This window comes from Corythoichthys intestinalis, chromosome 5 (genome assembly GCF_030265065.1).
Source record: "Corythoichthys intestinalis isolate RoL2023-P3 chromosome 5, ASM3026506v1, whole genome shotgun sequence".
In the NCBI taxonomy this organism is placed as follows: Eukaryota; Metazoa; Chordata; class Actinopteri; order Syngnathiformes; family Syngnathidae; genus Corythoichthys; species Corythoichthys intestinalis.
This window is the reverse complement of record NC_080399.1, coordinates 53,320,696-53,340,304: the sequence shown is the minus strand read 5'-3', so window position 1 is coordinate 53,340,304 and position 19,609 is coordinate 53,320,696. Positions and strand designations below refer to the sequence as shown.

Below are 19,609 nucleotides of genomic sequence, written 5' to 3'. Positions count from 1 at the left end.
GATGACCCAAGTGATGCCGTGTCCAGCGTTGACGACTGAAGAGATCCTATGAGGCCTGCCAAATGCTGAATTTCTTCCGTCTGCGACATCAGATGACGATGACTTAGGAGAAATAAATGTAGCAAATTTTGATGACATGAAATCATAAACTAGTCATATATACAGTACACATTTTTTAAAAGAAAATTTAGTTACCTTCATATTTTAATGATAATCATTTCTTTGTATAGAGAACACTTAATGCTACAGAAAAGAGTAAATACATATTTCCCACTGCCATGATCATTTTTCAATGTTGCGCTAGTCTGTTGCTGTCCTAACTTGCTTACTAACTTAGTATTGCTTACTAAATTTATGTTCTTTGATGTGTGCTATTGTGTGCTTGGTATAACTTAGCTTTCTATGTTGCGGCACAATCTGACAGCGAAAGCTGATGCTGATTCAACATAAATCTGGTATCATTTATTATTGTGGCCTATTGAGTATTTTTTCAGAATGTAATATAATTACAATCTATTATATACCAAAAGAATACATTAAACAGTCAACAAAATGTGTCAATGTTGTTTACAATTTATGGTTTTATTTTTGTAATGTAACTCATGCCCCTATCAGTGCTTCAGCCTCCTCAAGTTTGGCTCTCACGTCTGGGATCTCCTGACGACACAGGCATACTCTTGGAAGGGTAATTACTTGACGGTTTACAGCAACACCTGGAAAATAAAATCGTTTTGTCATTTATTTTGAAAAATCAATAACATATCATTCATTTATCCACATTTGGGTTAGCTTTACCATATTTAGATCGGTAGGAGCTGTCCCATTACCTAATATCCAGTTTTAGTTATGTGGAGAGCATGGAAAAATATACAACCATGTAATCGCATTCTCTCAAATAAAAAAATCACGACACTGGACTTAGGCTTACCACTCACTCTCCCGTTCGTGAAGTGTCAAGCTGTCAATTGGTGTCATGACAACATCTGCTGTATCAAGTAAATTGCTGTCATCTGACGCCTCAAGTTCAAACATGTAGGGATTAATTGTAGTTCATCTTTCCTGGGAGCCTTTGCCATCGGTAGCGTCACGAAAGAGCGATCCTGAATGGTTACCTTTGGTGGAAATATCACTGACATCGTTGTTGCTGCTATGCTATCTGTGGATAGTCTTCTCTGTTGCGTCGGGGAATCTACGTCACACTTCCGAGTTTGCGAAGGGACCATTAACAGAGTGCAAAAAAACTAAAAAAACGCAAATGATCCTTGCAATTACGTGTTGATAATGTCATGGTTGTTTTGACGAACTCGTCCAAAGTTTATATTCGTAAAATTACACCAAAATCCGGAAAGGTCTTCAGTTGCCCTTTAAGTCTTGTTGTTGTATTATAGAAGCCAGCTTATGCTTAAGGCTAGGAGTAGCTCTAGCAAATTGTGATATCTTCATAATAGTTGTTTATGGAAGTGTGTTGTACAGTTTGTAGTGTATTGAGTATTGAATATGTGTATGTTTCTGTGTTATAGTTTCACAATATAAAAGCGAGTAACTTCCCATAAAGTCGAGAAAAGACCAAGCCTTGTAGTTTATTGAAGTACATTCAGTGCTACCTGGCTGTCGGGCAGTTCACAAGGAAACGCACTGTTGTAGGCAGTACAACGTCTAAATGAATATATATAGCTCACTATTTATGTACTATTTGACAGGCGTTGTATGAAATGGCACGTCAAATAAAAATAGTTCCTTTACATGCTTTATTTTGAAAATCACATTGGTTCTCGTGTTGCAAGCTTGTTCCCGACTACGTTGGTGCGAAGTTGGAAATTGGGAGAAAAATCCACAGAAAGGTATGTCAGGTTAAAGAATGTAATTCTGGTTTGGTTTTAACGGATGTCAAAAGGATCATATGTCAAGTTACCACTGTACTGTTTATATTCATGAAATGGATGGAATATTTATGATAATGTATTGAGGTAAAAAAAAAAAAAAACATCAAAGCTTTTCAGGGACTCATTACAGTAATGGGTTTACGACTCAATTTTTGTTTAAAAAACATACAAAATAGTATTTTGGTAACAAATCGTGGACTGGGCCACATCATAGACATTGCTATCTTTCAACTGAACAGGAACCATTTCAGGTTTTCATGAGTATATTGCCCTAAAATTTGCAAACACATCTTTTAGGTTAGCTCCATGAGAATCACCCATATACTGTATGTAGGAAGTGGCAACCTCCAGTGCCCCTGATAATAGTGGGCGTGAAAGATGAAAAGTGACACTGCACAATTTCAAATCCTAGTTTCTACAGGTAGATGTAACTTCAAAACGCGATTAGAATCAAATGTAAAAAACACTTGCATAACACATTTCAACCATGGGCATACCTCCATTTCGACCTATTTTATGCATGAAAAGTTGAAACTATTGGAGACTTCGAGTGCCTCTTAAAAAAACTTTGTCTCACGTTGCATTTAATGTCACCCATACCAGGTAGGCATAATGTTGTTAAGCAGTGCCTGACCAAGCCATGATAGCAATTTTAGCATATTCATGTGAGTATGCAGTAATTTATCACTGAAAGGGAACAATAAATTGAATGATTTTTAAAAACGTATCGATTAAGTATCAGTATTACCACACATTGGATAGTGGAATTGGGATCGATGAGCCAACAAATGGTATCAGGGCAACACTTTTTTTTTTTTTTTTTTTTTTACTCCAGAACAAATCATTCAAATTAATATTGATTACAAAATGCCCTGCAATTGACTTGCAAGCAGTCAAGGGTATATCATACTGATAGTTTTTTGCCTCACTTGTTGCAGTTGCCTAATATCAAGTGGGACACAATCGTGAAGTGGAACAAAATTTATTGGATAATTTAAACTTTTTTAACAAATAAAAAACTGAAAAGTGGGGCGTGCAATATTATTCGGCCCCCTTGCGTTAATACTTTGTAGCGCCACCTTTTGCTCCAATTACAGCTGCAAGTCACTTGGGGTATGTTTCTATCAGTTTTGCACATCGAGAGACTGACATTCTTGCCCATTCTTCCTTGCAAAGCAGCTCGAGCTCAGTGAGGTTGGATGGAGAGTGTTTGTGAACAGCAGTCTTCAGCTCTTTCCACAGATTCTCAATTGGATTCAGGTCTGGACTTTGACTTGGCCATTCTAACACCTGGATACGTTTCTTTTTGAACCATTCCATTGTAGATTTGGCTTTATGTTTTGGATCATTGTCCTGTTGGAAGATAAATCTCCATTCCAGTCTCAGGTCTTGTGCAGATACCAACAGGTTTTCTTCCAGAATGTTCCTGTATTTGTCTGCATCCATCTTCCCGTCAATTTTAACCATCTTCCCTGTCCCTGCTGAAGAAAAGCAGGCCCAAACCATGATGCTGCCACCACCATGTTTGACAGTGGGAATGGTGTGTTCAGGGTGATGAGCTGTGTTGCTTTTACGCCAAACATATCGTTTTGCATTGTGGCCAAAAAGTTCAATTTTGGTTTCATCTGACCAGAGCACCTTCTTCCACATGTTTGGTGTGTCTCCCAGGTGGCTTGTGGCAAACCTTAAACGAGACTTTTTATGGATATCTTTGAGAAATGGCTTTCTTCTTGCCACTCTTCCATAAAGGCCAGATTTGTGCAGTGTACGACTGATTGTTGTCCTATGGACAGACTCTCCCACCTCAGCTGTAGATCTCTGCAGTTCATCCAGAGTGATCATGGGCCTCTTGGCTGCATCTCTGATCAGTTTTGTCCTTGTTTGAGAAGAAAGTTTGGAAGGACGGCCGGGTCTTGGTAGATTTGCAGTGGTCTGATGCTCCTTCCATTTCAATATGATGGCTTGCACAGTGCCCCTTGAGATGTTTAAAGCTTGGGAAATCTTTTTGTATCCAAATCCGGCTTTAAACTTCTCCACAACAGTATCTCGGACCTGCCTGGTGTGTTCCTTGGTTTTCATAATGCTCTCTGCACTTTAAACAGAACCCTGAGACTATCACAGAGCAGGTGCATTTATACGGAGACTTGATTTCACACAGGTGGATTCTATTTATCATCATCGGTCATTTAGGACAACATTGGATCATTCAGAGATCCTCACTGAACTTCTGGAGTGAGTTTGCTGCACTGAAAGTAAAGGGGCCGAATAATATTGCACGCCCCACTTTTCAGTTTTTTATTTGTTAAAAAAGTTTAAATTATCCAATAAATGTTGTTCCACTTCACGATTGTGTCCCACTTGTTGTTGATTCTTGACAAAAAAATTAAATTTCATATCTTTATGTGTGAAGCCTGAAATGTGGCGAAAGGTTGCAAGATTCAAGGGGGCCGAATACTTTTGCAAGGCACTGTATATTCATTTAGATGTCATGTTAAATTAAACAAGTTATAGATTGTAAATTAGAATATATCTTTAAATCGTTTAAAAAAATAAAATAAAAAAAAAAAATTTGCAAGGTGTGGCTGCTATTGTTTTTGTGTGGCAGTGTACCAAAATCAATTATACAGTATGTAGGGGAAATCCGTTAATGTACAATAATTGCAAGGAGGAAAGTTGTTATTAATTTGACCTGAAAGAGCTCTGTCTCTTTTGGCTTTCTTAGTGTGAGTCATATTACCCTCAATCAGACTTGAGGTCAAACATGCTATTTGGCCCTTGACCAATAAGTAAAAAGTTGATTTGTTTCCCAATTGTACTGGGGGGTAATCAAGATCCCACCCTCAAGCAAACGCATTCAACCTGGCAGACCATTGTCAGTGTGTTTAAAGGTTAAAGGAACAAAAATGGAATGTTGACTGTTTTTCCCCCCCTGCAATTTCAGTTTTATTGTTATTGTCACATTAAGTGGAAAATGTTCCTCCTCAGACGGCTCCTTTCAAGGCAGAGATTAAGGAGTAGCATGTCATCATGTTGGTATTCCATTGGTTTGACATTGGTTTGACAAGACAATGAAAACGATATGACATTATTTCTACCATACATGTAAATTAAAGCTTTAAATGAAAGAACATGTACATCTTGTCTACTATGCTTTAATATGAGTGTGATCTAATTAAAGGCATCATGTGACAAAGAACCATATTGTAAAAGAAAAGATAAGTCTCAGTTCAGCTATAAGCATCGAATAATTGTATTTTAAAGCAAGACACAAGGAAACTCAATAATTCATTGAAAACTTTAATAAAACATAGGATGATTGGCCACCATCAATTTTAAAGTATTACTATTCTTATTTTTATCATTACAATTGTTGCCGTTATTAATTATGACAAAAATAATGCAGTTTAATGTGCAGTATTCATTTGTAGTATTTCTTGATCTATTCCAAATCGTTTTTTTTTTTTTTTTTTTTTTTTTTTTTTTTGGTCTTTTTGTATTCACCTGGAATAACACGTTCAGTAAAGCTTTACTATGTTTTCAACACTTCAATGCAAAAAGATTATTTCTCAAAGGGAAAATAACTGCTCCATCTCGTGCCCTCCTTTTTTGCAGCATGAGCTGGTACCATAGTTTAGTGGGGGCTTTTATGATAGTTACAGAGTTAAACTCCTCCCACAAGCACATAAATAGTCTCATGGCGATCGAGAGATATTTACTTATAGGCCTACTTGGTTTCAAGGGGCTTGGAAGGAGGATGAGGACAGCTCGCAACAAATATCACCTCCCTACAAGCGCTAATACCTCTCAGTTTCAGGCTTATACAAATAAAACAGAAAATTGAACAAGTAAAACTTTTTTATCTTCCTCAGAATTTTTTTTCTCGTATGTGATGCATGTGTTTTATCCTTTTGTACTGTACCTCTTGTATTTTGACTACTACATTATTCATATTTACTGCATTCTTCGCATTGTGTGAAAAGGACGTATCGGGTTTTTGTAAAGGGCTATAGAAATAAATTTTATTGATTTAAGTTGATTGAGAACTAGAGTAAAATGTGTTGTATGAAATTTGATGTGGTTTGTTGAATTTCTGCTTTTACCATAAATCTCATATGGTTCAAGGATGCAGAAACGCAATTTGAGAATCAGATTGGTAAAGTGGTGTTGGAGAAACAGGAGATGGAGTGGGAAAAGGTTAGACTGGGCGTCTGTTGTTTTATGTCAGATTTCAAGATTCATGTTATTACTGTACAAATACTTTTTTTTTAATGTGCTCTTTCTCTGATCATAACAGGAATCATTGCAACATCAAATCACAACAGCTACAAAGCAGCATGCAGAGTCTCTCATCACTATTGAAAAGCAGGTAAATTTCATAATCAGTTTCGAAGTGCTACTTTTATATTTAGAAAAAAACATGTTGTGGTTGACGACAACTGTAACGCATAAAATTACTTAGGGCTGCAGCTATCGGTTATTTAAGTAATTGATTATTCTATAAACTAGTTAGCTCAAATAATCGAGTTATCAGATTAGGCAGAGGCGTAGCAAGGGTCCCGGGGGGCCCTAGGCAACAAGCAACATGGGACCCTTCGATCGTGTGCAAGTAAGGGGGACAGTTGGAGCATGCCGCAATGCTGTTAGCAAACACTAACAAGCTAGTTGCAACAAGTCAAGGCAGTTAATTGGTTTAGGACATAAAAATACTACTACTACTACTACTAGTAGTCTGCAGTGCTTCTACTACATTAGGACATAAAACTACAGTAACATAGTACACTCACCGCTGTCTTGCTTCCTCTGCTCGAAAAGCGCACCTTACGTCTATTCTTGCTCCCAGAATACGCAGCGCTTGTGACGTAGGACAATAAGAGGACTGGTTCCTATGGAAACATACGCATACCCAAGGAACCTTGCTAAAAGGAGTATTAAAATTGCTAATAAAATCGTTTAGCATTATTTTAGATGCATATATGTTGTATTTTTCTTATAGAGTATTCGACGAGGAATACGATAGACCCATTAATAGACTTTTTTGGGAAAAATCACAATTTCTTTTAAGTAGTCACGTGAATAATGAGGTGGCCTGTGAAAATCAACATAAAACAACTCGGCAAGGACTTTCCAGAGAGTACTTGGTGAGTCACTCTTTAAACAATCATGTGGTATTAATAGCTGATTGGACTTTCTTAAACATGTATATTCTACGTGACATAGTTGGTGCTGATTGGGATTGATAACAGAATCGTTAGATAATCTGCCAAATGATTCCATGGTATTGAAACACTCCCTACACTAGTCGCTGTGACAGTACAGTAGTTGCGTGTGCTAAATCTGTTGGCCCTCTGGCGGCCCCTGCTGACTGGGGGCCCTAGGCAATTGCCTGGTTTGCCTAATAGGACGCGACGCCTCTGAGATTAGGAACATTTAATGTGTTGCAGAATACATTTTAGGAAATGTAAAACAAAGGCTTGCTAAGATTGCACTTTCAAAAGAGCATTAAATGCGAATGCAAAATAAAATTTGTGGATGTTTCTTCAAACTATGCAGAATTGCTCTTGCATTTCTCTAGAGCAATAAATGCATTTAAAAATAAATTAAAATACCTGAGCTTAGCCCTAAACGGTATTAAAAATAAAAATAGATAAGGAAGTAAGTACAAGAAAAAGAACAATTGGCTAACTTGCATAGCAAAAGTCAGCTAGGTTAAGTGCAATAAAATCCTTTTTTTTTTTTTTTTGTCTTTTTACAATGCTCTGAAGAAATTATTCAAACATATATTCCGACAAAAAAACCAGTTAAATATACTTATATACTAAATTGCGAATGCATAAATTTTTTTTTTTTTAGCTCAAACAAACACTTACCTTATGTTGGATTTAGCCATGTTAAATGAGTTATGTCATATACTTTGTTGCCAGTGGGGGGCAGTGTATCCACCCAAATCAATACAACTAACTGCAAACACTTTCAAAATAAACCATTACAACGCCACTCTAATCAAACACAGCAAACTAGCAAAGTTTGATTCGAATCTTTTTTCTATCGAATTACTTGAGTCAATTGATGAATCCTTCCAGCAGTAAAATTACTCTATGCGTTTATGATTGACTAACAGAAAATTAGAAGAAGAAAAAAAACAGCAGGAACACTTACAAAAAAAAATCTGTTAGGCCTGTTTGCAATTTATACCAATTATGATCAAATATGGCATCTTATACCTAATTTACAATATAGCCTAATATATACAATATGTACCTAATATATACAATACAATAATAATGGAACATTTTGACATCATAATCATTGAAGTGCATTTTGTATGACTGACACAATCTCCAGATCTCAACATATGGAGAATCTACGGTCAGTTATAGAGAATCAATTAAGACGTCGATTTCCACCACCATCGTCTCTAAAAGAGTTAGAGGGTATTCCAACTGAAGAATGGCCTATGGAAACAATTCACAAGTTGTATGAATCAGTACTTCGGCAAATTGAGGCTGTTATTGCCGTAAAAGGCGGACCTACACCATATTAAATTAATTTTTGTTGATTTTTTTAAGGTGTTTTCATTATTTTGTCCAACCCCTATACATTTCCATTGTCCCTTCATAACAGTGTCCCAGGGTTTCTTAGGCAGGTGCAGCACAAATGCAAACCACACAAATGCAGGGAAGCAAAGTCTTTTGGATCAATGGAGTGTTGTGAAAGTTCAGCCTCCACACCACTCCACTGACCCATTTGAAAAAGTTCAGTTGGCTAACACAAGGTTCTTAGTCAGCTAATGTAATATGTTGTAAACTACCGCTCCCCTTTCAAGCGGCACTCATTTACTCCACCTCCAAAGTACACTGTCACATTTAGAGAGATTTTAAATTGTTTTACTCAATGGAAAATTCCATTTAAACTCATGTTTTGTGCTGTAACGTATTTTGCAAATATTTTCCAAATGCATATATCTTTTCTTTTTTAACTTAAAATTGCTATATCTATCTTTCCCCACGCCATGTCATTTACTTATTAAAGAGAACAATATACAGTAGATTCGTATAGCATTTCTTTAAAAATTTACGTTTATTACCTTCAGACAACTTATATCTTATTATTTTTATCAAGTTACAGATAAAAATAAGAAGCACAGAAGAGGAGAAGGTATGACAATCCCACTTTTAGTGAATTTCCTTCAATTACTGTTTTGGTAGTAAATTTATTCATTCATCTTGTACCCTCTTGGCCACTGGAACACATTCTTTTACACTGAGATTTAGCTTTTATTGCTTTTTTGACACTCAGACGAATAATGTAACATTGCAGGGGAAATTCCAGGTCATTTCTGAGTTAAAAGAGAAGGAGATTAGCAACTTGAAAGAAGAGCTGAAAGCACTCCAGGTAGTAAACTTGTGCTCTCTGTTAATTTATCCTATTCACACCATTGCATTTATGACTTCAATTTTTTTGTCATTCATTTTTTTTTTTTTTTTTTAAATGAACTAATGATTTACAGTCGACCTGTTATGAAACAGAAGTCATCTGCAAAGTCAAGGGCGCAAGGTCTGAGCCAATTTGGCTCCTAACGTGTTTGTCCTCGGGCTCGTCGCCACAGAGGTGACAAACAGTCATCCCCACGGACCACTGCACTTTAACGACTAGCCGTCTTGTATGGAGACAATTGAGACTTTTTTTTTTTTTTCTTAGTTGGGGGGGGGCATTCCATCTGCGTGCCATAATATTAATTGCCATGTTTGGTTAAAGTGAGGCCAAGCTGTCTTAAAGCACTTTCACATGAGACTAAGAGGACCAGGGTCTAGTTGGAGAGCTACCTCGCAACACTTGCAAATGACTTGTTGAAAAGGTTCATTATTTACAATACAAAACAACAAAAAACAAAACACTTTCAGAGTAGCATCACATGGACGAAAGACTGCACATAATGAAGCATAAGCGCACCCTGGTCCGCTTGCATTCACAAGTGAAGCAGGGTGCTCTTAAAGTGGACCAAGACCCACGATTTTTGAGCGAACCAGAGTTTGTTTGTTTGGTCGGAACTAAAGTTCGGATAAACGTTCACATTTACAAAACAAAGCGGACTATCTGAGAAAAAGAACTCTAGTCCATTTAAAACCGACCAAACAGTGCTAGTGTGAAAGCGCCCTTAGGGCCGGTTACACAAAGACATTGCGACACCACGTTGCGGATTGGCCTTGTTTTCTGACGGCGATTGTGAACCTGCAGAGCAAAGACGCAAACTTGCGATTGCAGGCTCCAAGGTGGAACAATTCAATTGCTGGATTGCTACCTGTTGTGTTAACAATTGATTCAAGAATAAACAAATCGAGTGTCCATCATGGATATTTGTGCAGTTAGATTTGCGTGGCTCCCAGTCGATGTCACGCTAATGTTTTGATGTTTTGTAGTCGAGTGTACACGAAGTAGTTCTTCTAAGTTTCTTTCCGTCCAAACACAAAATCGCCAGAGGGTCATTACCATTACAGTGGTACCGCTACATACGAATTTAATTCATTCCAGGACACGGTTTGTAAGTGAAGCCAGTTCACTGACGTGCACACCATGCTCATATTTTTCTATCATTTCCACCCTAATTTCAATGGTAAGCGTTCTTTTTTCACCACCTGCACTTACCTTCTTGGGACCCATGCTGATTTCTCTTACAAGAAAATCCGCCGTGCTGCTGTCTTGCGGGAAAAAAATTAATTGCGGCGCTGTTATAAATCGTCGTATTTCGAGCATGTCGTCATATGTCGAGACAAATGACGTGTCAAATTTTACGTCGGATGTCGAAAGGATCGTTTGTTGATCCAATTGTATGTCAAGCTACCACTGTGTTTAAAAACAATGTCGGTTGTCTGTGCACACAACCTGAGCTGAGGAGGATGTTACCAAGGAAGTGTATTGGCTGTCGCATTGTAAAGCTACACTTCGCCTCCTGCACGACATAAATACTACATCGTTTTCATACAAACTTGCTGCGTAGTTTGAACAGATCTGTAATGATATGTTTTCTGTTGATTCGGTAGGAATGTCTCCATGTGAACTGGCCCTTAATTCATGTGACATCTTAATTCCAATGAATAGTTATACTGATATTCTCATTAAATCATAAATATTTGCATTAAAACAGTCTTTGTTTGAAACTATAACAAGCAAACATAAAAAAGGCCCCTTAGAATATGTTATTACAAGATCCCTTTGTTATTGCGTAGTTGTCCTATTTTGTTTTTTTAATTTGCAAATACTCAAATACGTATCTAAAATGCCCCCATACAAAATTTTACTCAATTTCCCACAAATATTTTTCGTAAATCTGTCTAAATATGTGTTGGTGAGCATTTGTCCTTTGCTGAGATGATCAATTCCATCTCACTGATGAGGCAAATTAAAATGCTGGATAACATGATTATTGCATAGGCATGCCTAAAGCCGGCTAAAATAAAAGGCCTCCCCGAAATATGTAGTATTATCACACACCACATACCATAGATATTCCACACATGTGAAGTGGGATGGATTATTGAGTATGTAGAAGTTTTACAGTATAACTTTAAGTCACCTCTCAAATAATTGAAGCAAAAACAAAAGTGGTGCACTATTTATTTTTTCTGTGTACATGTATGTTTTTTTCTGTCAATATCGGGTGTTGTGTATATGAATGAGGGAAAAAATGAACGTAAATGATTTTAGCAAATGGCTACAATATAACAAAAAGTTAAAACTTTAAGGAAGTCTGAGTACTTTCCAAAGCAACTCTATATTTATCATCATAACGATACATAACTGTCATATTAATGTTGGTCTGCCTTGTTTTGCAGCTGCTGAAGTACAACTTTGAAAAGAAAGCCAATGAGTTGGTAAGGAGGGTTTCAAGTTGTTCCAATTGTTGAGAGAAGCTAGGTGGGAGTGAAAAAAATTAAATGACTGTGGGGAAATGGGGAGACCTGCTTTTAGATGGAGGATCTCATCACCACCAACGGATAGGGGGAGTGTGACACTTGAACTTCCATGACAATATTAAAATATTTTATAACAGGACCTCGCTTGGTTGAACCCTCTTCCTCTGCCAGTGGCACCGTCTGGGAGTTACAGAATGGGTGGTTTATTAGGATAGGAGGGAGTGAAATTAGAGTCAAGGGAGTGAATTATTGAAGAACGAGTGATACAGACAATCAAACTGTAATGACAGTTTGAAGAGCGCTAAAGCTCTGTGAGGCATGGACTTTGCTGATGCCTTCATCCCTCAAAGACATTGCCTGTGTTCCCGCACGGACCTCAACTCTTATTACTTGAGTATTGTTTTTCTGAGTAGATTTTTACTTTCGATTTCTTGTTTTGCTTTGTATTGTCAAGCATTTGATTGTCTAACTCAACTTCGCTGGCAACTGGTTTCAAGGGACAAAGTAATAATTCCGAGGAACCGTACAAAATTGTTTTTATTTTGAACATAAGGGGGCTGTGGCTGGATTTGTAAGAATTTTCACGGCATTCATAAGGACGTGTCATTGGACCTTTTTGACTGCTGGATGTCTGCATTCCTGAAAGCACCCACACAGGCCTGCAACACCAAAGCAGGCTTTTTTCCTCAAAAAATGTTGAACCTCTATTTTATATACGGGCCGTGTTCGGGTTACGAACAAGTTCGTTCCTATGCTGGCGGCGTAACTTGAATTTCTGCGTAAATCGGAATTGGCCCTTTAAGTACCCCTAACTATCGAAAAACATATACATTATATTAAAAAAATACGGTAAAAAATAAGATTGCGAATGGTGACAAAATGGCGGACGAGACACTGTTACGCGCTAAAAAAAGACTGGAGACAAAATAACGGACAAGACTCCTGCGTCGTAAAGTCAAAATCACGTAAAATGGGTACTCGTGTAATCTCAAAATAACTATCCAAAAACATGTATTATACATCATATTAATCAGGGGTGCACGATATTCATTTTTTGAAACCGATACTGATATCGATAACTTCCTGCTCCTCAAGGCCAATACCGATACGATAACCAATTATATATATATAATTTTAAAATGTATATTCACGTGAGTTTTTGAACACCCGTGAGTAAAAAATACTAGTGATGGATTCAGCGTAGAATTGCCTTTGACCTAACCAGAATTTTCATGATGACATGAACATTATTATGATGAACTAAAACAAAGACAAGAACAGTTTTGACTTCAAATAAAGTGCCCATATTTATTTTTTCAAGTAAATATAATTTGAGTCAATCAACATCAGTCAATGTCATTGAAGATCCCCACTGAAATAAAACATAAACCCAACAGGTATTGTGCTTTGTCATCAGATAAAAACATTTGGTGCAACAGGAGAGGAGACTTTTGTGGTCTTGGCCCATGAAACAACTTTCTTAACCTGGCAATTATAGGACAGCAAGCCTATCAATAACCAAAAGGCCTCTCAATAACTTACTAATTTATAACTAACATTATAAAATGCAAACATTTGCTAATTGCCATTGTAAGGTTTATCACTCAGTGATGGAAAAATACAGCCTCTAGAACAGTAACAAAACTTTGCATACTGGCAAAACAGGAGTGGAAACAAACACATTCCAATCCACCGACACCAATGCAAAAACATTATACAATATATTATCGGGCCGATAAATGATGGTATTGGATTTATTGGGATGACGTCATAATTCCTATTATTGGACCGCTAATTATGGAACCGATAGTTATCGTGCACCTCTAATGTTAATAAGATAAAGTAAAAAAATAAGATTGCAACTGGCGACAAAATGCCAAACGAGACACTATTACGCTACGAAAAAAAAACGACTGGAGACAAAATGGTGGACGAGACTCTTGCGTCGTAAAGTCAAAATCTCGTAAAATGGGTACGTCGTAACCCATGGACTACCTGTACTTGCCGATATTTATATTAATTTAAATTTGGCAGTATTAGGACACAACCTCACTGCGCAGTTCCACTTCTATTGCTGGAGACCGGTCTACCAACACAGTGTGTGGTATGCACTGGTAAAAAATACATTTGCAATGTGTTTTGTGCCAAAGTGCACAGGCTCATTCGGCGAATAAAGAGGCCATAGTGTTCATTTTATGCATAGAAGTCATCAATATATTTGTTGTATTTCTTCCACAGGAACAGAAGCAAGCTTTGCAGAGTAGGTCAAAAGACAGTCACCTAATCCAAATGGGAGAGGTTGAGAAACGGTTTGATGCTCTAGCAAGGCAGTGTGCCACACTCAAGAAGGCTCATACGCAACTAGAGGAGAATGGTAATTACAAGATATTCACAAATACACACCCGCCGATTTTTCAGCACCAGTCACCCACCTGTATGGCACCAGAGCAGGCTAAAAGAAACGTGTTGCAGTTATGATGCAAATATTTGATGACAGAAATGTTGAAATGTATTATTTATTCAACACATTTTAAAAGAATTGGAAAATGGGTGTGTCATGTTTGCCCCCCTGCAAAAACCATATTGAAATTTAAAAACTGTTTATATTAAAACATAGTATCTGTCTTTTTAAAAAAAAACACATTACAAGCATATTCTGGTTTATGAAAAGTGTTATATGGCAGTACACAACCAAGTTATTGCCAATATTCCAAAAATGAAAGAATTACAGACTGAAATGTAAATGTATCAACGCTTCGCTATAACTTTTGTTTGTCCTGCCTTTTTTCAAAGTCCATTACTGTGTGTTTTCCAAGGCCTTTTTCTAGATAGCAAATTTACCAATTCATTCATCTTTTTGATTTGCCAACATGCCAATTACAGTCTGTCTGTCCTGACATCAGATGTGTGTTTTTCGTGTATGTTTTGTATTCCAGTTGATGAAGTCATGAAGAGAAATAAGAAACTAACAGCTACAAATGAAAAACATGAAGCAACTATTCAAGCGCTAATGAAGGTACTGGTGATTTTTATTTTATTTTTTTAATTAGACAAAAGATGAATAATGTATTTCAACTGGTTCATAACAGACAGCATCTTCGCTGTAGAATATCCGTTAGCTTCTTAATTCTTTAAATACTTAATTTGAAACACTAATGTTTCTCAGGAGTTAGAGGAGGTCAACACCAAATTGATTCAGACAAAGTTGTCATCGGTTCAACATGACAACACCTATGCCGTAATGACCCAGACAAAGCAGCATTTAAGCCAGCTGAGTTACAAGCTCGGGATGGTAACTGCCAACTTTACATAAAATAATTGGATCTGTATAGCACCCCCACACAGAAGTACACATTTGTCATTCAGTATGTGTGACACAAAGTACAGTATGTATAAGGATGCAAGATACTAAACTGGCAATTAACTAATGTTTATATGTTTAGGAAAAGATAATGAATAAAAAACTACGGGAAGAGAACACTGTTGTGAGTTCAGAGAAACAAGTGAGTTATTCCACTGATTAATAAAACTTGAAAATGAAAATTTGTGTCAAAATGTCCAAATTTTCATTGAAATACTGTGCATTTGTACAAAAAAAAAAAAAAAAAAAAAAAATTTGTTCAGCAAAATGCGTTTCTCTAGTTGCTTTTGTTTACTAGATATACAGTCTGTTAATGTTGTGTTTGTGTAATTGTCCAGGAGGTTATTATGTCGCTGCAATACACCCAGCAGCTCTTTTTGAACCAGGTACATGCTGTGAACAGACTAGAGCAACAGCTGCTGACACAAGAGGAGCAGTGCAAGGTTAGAACTTGCAAAGCAGCGTGACACTGACCTGCTGTTCCCATTTTGTAATTATTTTATGAACATTGCCCTGCAATTTATTTCTTCCTTTTGCTCCTTCTTTGGTTTTATGACTTTTGCATTTTTTTAAAAGTCATAATTTAAAGAAATAAAACCGCAAAATGTATCTATTTTCTTACATTGCTCATGGTTTATGAATTTAAAAACGTTACTGCATTCAATGTTTTTTTGTGTGATTATTTTACTGCAGTTTCTAGAGCAAGTACATGAAGAGATGCAAGAGAAGACCAAGTCAATGAAAGAAAAAATTACCCAATTGATGGTGAGCTATTCTATGTCGTTTTGGATTTGACAAAGAGATTTTTCTGTTATAGAGGCCATTTTTGTTTGTAACAAAAGAAAATGTTTTTGTTTTACGTGTAGAGAGTGGAGAAAGAATTTCAAGCACTGAAAGAAGTGCATGATGACCTTCAACAAAAACACAATGAATTGACTGCACAGGTCAAAGTGCAGGCCCACACTATAAACGAGTTGGAGGTATGCATTAGAGTTATCTTTTGCATCGGGTGTAAATGATCAATAAAATGCATTGTTTGTTCCATGTACTAATTCCTCTAAGTGCACAAACGGAGGTATCCGTATGGTTGGTCAAGAAGTACTGTTTTTTTTTTTTTTTTTTTTTTTTTTTTTATTTAACTTTGTGACCTGGTTGATATTTGTCATCAACCTGATTTGTAATTTGGTAGTCATTTATTTTGTAAGTCATACAGCTCTGCAAACGAGCAGATTTCAAAGCACTATTGTGTAATATCACTCTGCACCTTGTTTATGCAAGTACATTCCCACTTTGTGCTTTCTACACAACTTCTATCTAATAGCCATGTGCAGAGGTGGGTAGTAACGCGTTACATTTACCTCGTTACATTTACTCGAGTAACTTTGAGAAAAATTTACTTCTAAGAGTAGTTTTACTAAGCCATTTACTTTTAATTGAGTAGATTTGTGAAGAAGAAACGCTACTCTTACTCCGCTACTTTGGGCTACACTCGTCGTTACATTTTTCTTCTGTATTCTACATATTAGATTTTACTTCTTTTTTTTTTTGCCAGAGACACCAACAGTGGCTCAACCAGTTTCACCAATGAGACATCGCAATAATAATCACACGACTCCATTATACCACTCCATTATTCTATGATCACAACGGCTTGTTCAATCACGAGGAATCTTTAAAAAAAAAAATAGGTATTTGACATAGAGCGCTGCCGTCAACATGACACAAAAGAGCAAATTGTAATCTCTCTCCCTCTTATGACTGTATTTGGCACCGATTGACCACAGAAACCGGAGATATGATCCTTCTGGTTTCATCATTGGAAATATGTTTTCTCCACCAGAGGGCACTCATGCTCTTTGGACGAATAATGCTTAATTTCTGTAGAATTGTTTTCTCTTGCCGGAATTCAATGCTTTTTTGTTGTTGTTGTATTTCTTTTGCGTAATATGGTTATGCAATATGTTATAGTACAGTATAATGATAAGAGTTCATATAGATAACTTTGTGCTGAGAAAAAAAATACCGTTGTTTAAAAAAAAAAAAAAATCAGACATCTTATGTACATTTTTTCATCCTACGTACATTTTTTGGATGACTACATTTACTTGAGTACTACTATTTTGAAGTAACGCTACTCTTACCTGAATGAAATCGTTGGCTCCTATTCCCACCTCTGGCCATGTGGCCTTAACATTCCAGTATCACTTGCCCACTGACACACACAACCCTCCACGGCCAATCAGAACAAAAAGTTGACTTTTTAAATTAATTTCAAATCTGATCCAGTATGCCATAAATTAATGAAAGTCCACCTTTTTTGTAGAGGCAAACAAAAAAGGGCCAATGAAAAAAAAAGGACATTTTGGGTATTTTCAACCCTAATCGTCTTGCAAATCTGATAACATGACATCAAAAGTCAAAAATGATTTTTATGAAATAATCATGCAAGGTCACCTTTAGGCATGTGAATGTTTTAATCACACATGAGATTGTACTTAGACATGTTCGTCTTTTTACTCAGATGTTCCCAAGTCTAACAGAGGGAACGAGAGGGAGACCTCCTGATGAACCCAAATCCAGCTCCACGCTGTCTTTCTTTGGCAGCCAGCAGAACTCAGCCATTTCTCAGAACAAAATCCTGGACTGTCTGGAAGATACGAGAGCTAACACTAAACTGGATGGCGAAATGGGAGGTCAGCCAACACAATATAAACAAAGAGATGAACATGCTTTATCACTTGTTCTTTTTCAAGGATTTAGCACCGTATAACATTTTAGACAGTATGCAAGAAATTAACAGATAAAATACAGACACTTATAGTCTTTTTTTTTTTTTTTTTGTACTGACCATATTTTTATCTGAGGAAAATGACTATGGCTTAATTATTTTTTCTGGACCTATACATTGTGTTCTCCCAGGACAAGGAACTCCACAGCTCCATGAAACTTTTGAAGCTCAGCTACAAGTGCAATGTAAGAAGTCCTTGTCAATTCAATCACCCCAAAGGCTCCTGGGACTGTCGGAAACAATGGAAAATAATAATACCCTTTTGAATAAAGAAAGAAGCAGCTATAGTGAAGTGTCAAATGTGACTTGTGCCACTATACACCAGTCTGTTAATGACATAACCATCAGTGAAATTTTAGTGGATGGACTAAACACACCAAGTTCAGACATGTCAAGCAACGACCTACAGGCCAACGATAGAAGGCAAGGAGATGGGAGCACAAGCCAAAATGAATCAGACAACACAGGAATGAACGAAGTGGAAGGGACAAGCGACAAAACTGATGAAGGCTCCACAAATAAAAGACAGTCAAGGAAGACAGAAGATGATCTGGAAGAGATTTGTGTTGGTGAGGAGGAGGTCATACGTACTTCCCAACCTGGAAATCGTGGGAACATTCAAGAAAATAATAGTTTGTGTACACAAGAATCCAAAAAAGAAACAGCAACAAATTGCAGGAATGGAGGGAAGGAAGAAGGAAAGACGGAAACTGAGATGGAGGCCCAGACATCTTGCAATTTTAAGAGCAACACCTCATCGGACATTGACTTTATGGTCATCAGTGAGAAAATAGGCACTGTCTGTGAGGCGGACTGTTATCAAAACGTCACAGAGAAGGTTGCTGACCAGAGTCTTGTTAACATGACTGAAGGGCAGCTACTTCAAGACATTAGTTGTCCTGCAAACCAAAGTCCCGATGATAGAGATATTTCACTTGTGGAAGATGCTCAACGCTCATGTCAGTTTGAGGTCCAAACCAATGCGGAAACAGTCAAGCCCTCACCAACTGTGGGTCATCCAGTGATTGAGAAAACGAAAGAAGTGAAATTGGATGAATCAATAGCTACTGTTCAAACGAAATTTTCTGACCTTCTGAAGCAACCAGCTGATTCTGTGACGAATCCGACAATGGCAGAAACTACTAATTTTAAGGAGGTCAAGAAAACTATTGTTGACGCTGGAATTGAATCTGATAATCAGGGTGTACAAGAACTGTCAAACGAAGTAATGGACATTTTTGAAAGTAATGCATGCAAGGAGGTATATGGAATGGCCTCCCAGACGAAATCTGTCACTTGTGATGGGGATTTGAAAACTTCCATTTCCAACCCAGAAAATGGAGAATCTTCAAAGAAATTTGAAAATGTTTCGTCAGGCTCAATTCAACCAAAAAATGGTCTTGTGGAAACACTTGAGAATGGTACTGCATGCCTTGAGCAGCCAGTTGTAAAAGAAACCCTTTGTGATGCCGAAGAGTTGCCTGCTTTGCCTGTTTTAAAGACCCACCAGCCATCAGTTGACTGGGGTGGTTCTCAACAGACGGTACTATCCTTGGCTAACTCCATCCTGCAGCCAAATGTTCAGGTACTCTTCCTGGAAAATCTGTGTTAAAAAAATATGAAGCATATTATTTTAAGCACTTACAGTATATTTGAAGGCTATCAA

The 19,609-nt window shown here is 37.1% G+C and overlaps 1 protein-coding gene across 2 annotated transcripts in view; it reads left to right on the top strand.

The window, feature by feature from the left end:
* LOC130916875 (coiled-coil domain-containing protein 73-like) overlaps nucleotides 1–19,609 on the top strand; it is a 41,248-nt gene that overhangs the window by 11,601 nt on the left and 10,038 nt on the right. Inside the window, exons 4-18 of one of the 2 annotated variants that reach the window (XM_057837936.1) lie at nucleotides 1,785–1,841; nucleotides 6,006–6,077; nucleotides 6,178–6,249; nucleotides 9,003–9,038; nucleotides 9,201–9,275; nucleotides 11,714–11,752; nucleotides 14,033–14,168; nucleotides 14,731–14,810; nucleotides 14,961–15,086; nucleotides 15,238–15,297; nucleotides 15,494–15,598; nucleotides 15,849–15,920; nucleotides 16,022–16,135; nucleotides 17,677–17,848; nucleotides 18,075–19,528. In XM_057837936.1, the coding sequence (XP_057693919.1) occupies nucleotides 1,785–1,841; nucleotides 6,006–6,077; nucleotides 6,178–6,249; nucleotides 9,003–9,038; nucleotides 9,201–9,275; nucleotides 11,714–11,752; nucleotides 14,033–14,168; nucleotides 14,731–14,810; nucleotides 14,961–15,086; nucleotides 15,238–15,297; nucleotides 15,494–15,598; nucleotides 15,849–15,920; nucleotides 16,022–16,135; nucleotides 17,677–17,848; nucleotides 18,075–19,528 (2,670 nt within the window). The remainder of the gene's footprint in view (nucleotides 1–1,784; nucleotides 1,842–6,005; nucleotides 6,078–6,177; nucleotides 6,250–9,002; nucleotides 9,039–9,200; nucleotides 9,276–11,713; nucleotides 11,753–14,032; nucleotides 14,169–14,730; nucleotides 14,811–14,960; nucleotides 15,087–15,237; nucleotides 15,298–15,493; nucleotides 15,599–15,848; nucleotides 15,921–16,021; nucleotides 16,136–17,676; nucleotides 17,849–18,074; nucleotides 19,529–19,609) is intronic. The other variant, XM_057837937.1, reaches the window with a different exon arrangement.